Genomic DNA, 5,623 nt, shown 5'->3' with positions numbered 1-5,623 from the left:
GACATCAACTGAGGATATCTAAAGTATTATGTATAATAATGACATAACCTTGGTTGATGGTTTCCTATTTGCTTTAAATGTTTGAATGTCATTGCATTAGATCAAAACAAACGAGTATTTTCTCAGTCTTTTATTAAGAAAATAGCCTTCTCTTTTTACTTCATCTGACATTCAGACATTTACAATGACTCAAGTATCCGAATACTGGGGATTTCTCCTCTCATTGACATTGTTAGATCTCATCATCATCCTCATCATCATCATCATCATCACCTTCATCATCATCATCTTCTTCATCATCATCAGTGTTTTGTTCCTCCTCCCACTTCCAGTCCTCGTCATGTCAGTGCACGAGCACGAGCACGCGCATCGCTGTTCCTGGATCCGAGATGATCATGTAAATCCAGGATCCTCCACGATGTAGAACATCTTTCCGGATGAGAAGCTCTTTCGCGGGTAAGACTGGGAACATCTGCATTAACATCTGCATTAACATCGGCTTATTCACATCGATCGACTGCGATACGCGCGAGGAAGAAGTTATTGGCTAAACTCGTCGCTATTAGAGATGACAGTGAGTGACTGGATGTCATATAGTGATGTCTGATGTGTGTCTGCATATAATGATATCGATCAGGATCATATGCTTCTGTAATGCTCAGCGCGCGAGTGACTGTGCGCGTGCCCGAGAGAGAGGCGTTTAACGGCGTTCAACTTTTCTCTCGTTATTCTATATTTACTCTGATTTAGTTCAGCTCTGCTGATGCACAGTCATTCCTTCAATATAACAAGCGTTATTTTGTGAGAAACACAAATATTCACAGCTAACAAAAATATGTTCTAGGAACGATCCCGTTATGGTATTTCTGAATGTTATCAGAAAATTATATTTTATGCAAAGGTTAGCAAAAGAATGAAAATAATTTTCCGTTTTATCATTTTACATGCATTATGTAAATGTTATTTTTTAAACGTTGAATGTTTTGAAACAAGTAGCTAATGTTTAAAAAAGGTTAGACCAACGTTTTTGTGGTAACGTTTTGAGAACGTTTTCTTGCATGAACTTCTCAGACTATTCTTACAAGTTAGTGATTTAAATTTTTCTTCCAGACTGGTAATAAAAAGGTAGATTTGTCTAATGTGAATCAGAAAAGAATTGTTTAGTTTACGCAGATGACGATGATCGAACGGTTTATTAATATTACTGGAAGAACGTTTGTTCATAACGTTGAGAGAACCATAACAAAACGTTTCCTGTTCGCTCGTTATCGCGCTTGTTACAAGGATACATATTGATAAAGTTTACATTTTTTCAGATGCAAATAAGTTACTACATAGAAATGTATTATTATTATTGATCTTCATTTATAGCCTATAGGCTATTATTAATGTGAAGTTAATTAACTGGTTAACTGTTCAATATTATGCTCAACGTAAAAGCATTTTTACTTATGGTTAATAATCGTAATAACCATTTTGAGACACAAGAGGATGCAATTAGTAATTAGTGTGAAGATCCATATTACCCGTCCATCTGGGAACTCACATTTACATGTTGGGAAGTCGTAATTACGACATCATATGCTTTCGAATCATTTGTTTAGAGCAAAATGGCAATGTACCTTTTTTCTGTAGCAAAAAGATTTCCAGAGTTTCCCACTCGTAATTATGACATAGTGATAGATATAACTGTGATATTATGCATGCTTATGTAGTGAGATGCATTTATTATATGCATTATACACTGAATTGATGCTTGCACGCATATTTAAAATCAGGAATAACTTGTCAACAGTATCACTCACAAAAAAACAAACAATATACATGTCTTTTTCCAGACAGCTCCAGCTAATGCACATCCTAAAATAAAAAACAATCAATGCTTCTATGAAATAAGTGTCTCTGTCACCTGTAATGCGGGACTGAAGCCATCATACTATCTTTTATATACTAGACCGTCACTGTCCTCATAACATCCCGTGTGGCTGAAGCAGAACAGTAGCACTGAAGCAGTGGCGTTTGTCTCATGTAACACTCGTGTAATCATGCATATCGCTTGTTCTGGCTTTATTATAAGTACAGTGGGCAGTGGTTACCATGCAGTTATATCTGAACCCTCCGCAATATGAGATGGACAGATCCAGACACTGTTTAGTTTCTTCTGGCTTCAGATTTTACATTGTGCATCAAGTGGCGATGCAGATTTTTGTTTGCACAAAAGTAAAGAAAAAATGGCAAACATTGAAATGCACTGGTATTTTAACGAACTGCAATATGCATAATTTTTAAAACAACGTAGGTCGAATGACATATCCATTTTTAGTTTTTAATATTAAGTGCATGTGTTCAAGTTAGGAAAGACCAAAAACTTGCTGTAAAATTGTGATATTATGCACGCTTCTGTATTTATTATATGCATTATATGCTGAATTGATGCTTGCATGCATATTTCAAATCTGGAAAAACTTGTCAACAGTATCGTAAATTCTGATGCTTTAGCTTAATTTGCAAAAACATATACACAAAAACAATATATGTCTTCTTTCAGGCGGTCCAGCTAATGGGAATGCACATTCAAGCATAAACTAATAAGCAATGCTTCTATGAGATAAGTGTCTCTGTCAGGCGGGACTGAAGCCATCCTACTATCTTTTTTATAGTAGTGGACAACACAGCTTTTTGTGCACAAAAGTAAAGAAAAAATGGCAAACATTAAAATGCACTAGTATTTTAATGAACTGCAATATGCATAATTCCTAAAACAACATAGTAGAATGACATAATCCATTTTAGTTTTTAATATTTCAGTGCATGTGTTCAAGTTTGGATGCACTGCACCTAATGATATCAACAACAAAAGTTTGTCCTTTTTTTAAATAATTTAATTTGCGGTGTGATTTTGATATTGTGCATGCTTATGTTATGAGTTGCATGATTTACTGTGTTTTATTGTGTTTTCTCTCCTCAGATGACGGCACGCATCTCTCCATCGTCATGAACATGCATATGTGGATATCAGCCATATGGACCTTCGCCACAGTTTTCAGCTTGATTGAGATGTTTGATATTTACGGGGATATATGTGGAGGCCTGTGTGTGTGTGAAGAAAGAGAGGGTGTTTTCACCGCCAGCTGTGAGAACAGAGGGATTAACAGTCTGTCGGAGGTGATGCCTTTACACTTCACTTCATATCATCTTCTGCTCACAGGGAACCTGCTAAAGAAAGTCTCACTCAACGACTTTGTTCAGTACGAAGGACTCAGTATTTTACATCTAGGCAACAATGATATATCAGAGATCGAAGGTGGAGCATTTAACGGTCTTCAGGGATTAAAGCGACTGCATCTGAACAATAACAAAATCGAAGCGTTGAAGGATGACACGTTCCTCGGACTTGAAAGCCTAGAGTACCTGCAGATTGACTATAATTACATCAGCCACATTGAACCGAAAGCCTTGAGCGTTTTACGTCACTTAGAGGTGCTCATCCTCAATGACAACCTTCTCTCCGCTCTGCCCAACAACATCTTTCAGTTCCTTCCATTAACGCATCTCGATTTAAGAGGCAATCAGCTGAAAGTGCTTCCCTATAGCGGGCTCCTGGAACACTTGAGTCGCGTCGTGGAGCTGCAGCTCGAGGAAAACCCCTGGAACTGCTCCTGCGAGCTCATTGCACTGAAAGCCTGGCTTGAAAGCATCTCCTACACGGCGTTAGTTGGAGATGTTGTTTGCGAGACGCCGTTTCGACTTCACGGTCGAGACGTAGACGAGATCTCCAAGCAGGAGCTGTGTCCTCTGAGAGCGATCGCTGAGTACGACGTGCGCGCAGAACCGGCTCACGTCGGCCAGATCCTCTATAAAACCCCACCGGCGACTTCAGTCCCGGGCTTCGCCTCCTCAGTCCTGCGCTCCACTAAATCCAGCCGATTCCCAGGAAAGCTCCGCGTTAGACCGACTCCTCGCTCCACTAGCAAGCCGCAGAACTACGGCCCGATGTTAGCCTTCCAGACGAAGTCCCCGGTTCCCCTCGACTGCCCGAACGCTTGCTCCTGCAATCTGCAGATCTCAGACCTCGGCTTGAACGTGAACTGCCAGGAGAGGAAGATCGAAAGCATCTCGGATCTCAATCCCAAGCCGTACAATCCCAAAAAGATGTATTTAACGGGGAACTACATCTCCGCGGTGTGCAGCTCTGACTTTAACGGCGCGACCGGACTTGATTTGCTCCACTTGGGAAACAATCGCGTATCCGTCGTTCATGATCGGACGTTCAGCCAGCTTATACATTTAAGACGATTGTACTTAAACGGGAACTTAATCGAGCGCCTCTCCGAGGACATGTTCTATGGGCTGCAAAGCTTGCAGTTTTTATATTTGGAGTATAACGTGATTCGGGAGATTGCGAACGGTGCTTTTCAACAGGTTCCCAATCTTCAGCTTCTGTTCCTCAATAACAACCTCCTCAAGACTCTTCCCCCGGCCGTCTTCCACGGGTTAAACCTCGCACGAGTGAATCTGCGCAACAACCACTTCCGGAGTCTCCCGGTCGCCGGCGTCCTGGAGGACCTGGCGGATCTGGTGCAGATCGACCTCTTCCAGAACCCGTGGGATTGCTCGTGTGTCGCAGTGGAGATGCGGAGCTGGTTGGAGAAACTCGGCGCCGGGATCGTTCTAAACTCCGTCGCGTGCGAATCTCCAGCGAGGCTCTCGGGCGAAGACATGCGCTTCATCCGCTCTTATCAACTGTGCCCGGAAACCTCAAACGTTCAGTCTTCCGTAGCGTCGCCTTCGGAGGAATCCGTTCCCGGGAGCACCATCACTTTAGAAACTCTGGATTATGACGTGCAGAATCCCGCGGTTCCACTATCAGTGCTGATTCTCGCCTTGCTGATGCTCTTTATATTATCCGTGTTTGTCGCCGCTGGGCTTTTCGCTGTTATAATGAAGCGCCGGAAGAAGTCGGAGCGGTTAGCTTCGGTAAACGCCGGTGTGATTTATACGGATAAGACTAGATCGTCGGCGAGCCACATGTACGAGTTCATCCCGCCGGCAGCCGAGAGCCTAGCGAAGAATCACGCCGAGGGAAACGCTGTTGAGAGATACAGGGACTTCGAAGAACTCAGAGTTCTGGCGTCAAACTCGGATGATGAAGTCCGGAGCAGATCCGAGTTCAGCGCGGGAACGCCGGATACGCTAAACACACACTCGCTTCTGGACGATAACTACTTTTACCGGGAGATCTTGGCCAGGGACCAGCCGGGCTCGTACAGGGGGAGTTTAGCATGCAAGCATCAGTACTCGGATCATCAGTACTCGAGTCCCGAGCGGGTCCGGGATCAGTTCTCGAGTCCCGAGCGGGTCCAGCAAACCGTGATGTTCTGCTCCCCGCCGGCCGCCGTCTACATCGAGCCCAGCCGCAGCCAGTACTGGGAGCTCAAGGCCAAGCTGCACTTCGAGCCCGACTATCTGGAGGTCCATGAGAAAAGGACAACTTTCACTCAGTTCTGAAATATATGTATTTGTCTTCATTTTCTTTAAAAAAAAAAAAAATTGGGGAGAAAACATGTTTTCTGAGAGATATTAGCATGAATCTTGTGCACCTCAAAGTTCAAAAGAAAGAAAA

At 42.9% G+C, this 5,623-nt stretch overlaps 1 protein-coding gene across 1 annotated transcript; it reads left to right on the top strand.

Moving 5' to 3' along the window:
* Window positions 1–332: 332 nt before the first annotated feature.
* Window positions 333–5,623, top strand: slitrk5b (SLIT and NTRK-like family, member 5b). Its single transcript, XM_077237490.1, has 2 exons — window positions 333–456; window positions 2,969–5,623. The coding sequence occupies exons 1-2, from the start codon at window positions 438–440 to the stop codon at window positions 5,506–5,508; spliced, it is 2,559 nt and encodes an 852-aa protein (XP_077093605.1). The 5' UTR covers window positions 333–437; the 3' UTR covers window positions 5,509–5,623.

This window comes from Siphateles boraxobius, unplaced genomic scaffold (genome assembly GCF_051911475.1).
Source record: "Siphateles boraxobius isolate OS27281-9 unplaced genomic scaffold, OSU_SipBor_1 201, whole genome shotgun sequence".
NCBI classification, from domain to species: Eukaryota; Metazoa; Chordata; class Actinopteri; order Cypriniformes; family Leuciscidae; genus Siphateles; species Siphateles boraxobius.
Note: the sequence above shows the minus strand (reverse complement) of the source record. Positions and strands in the feature narration are given on the sequence as shown.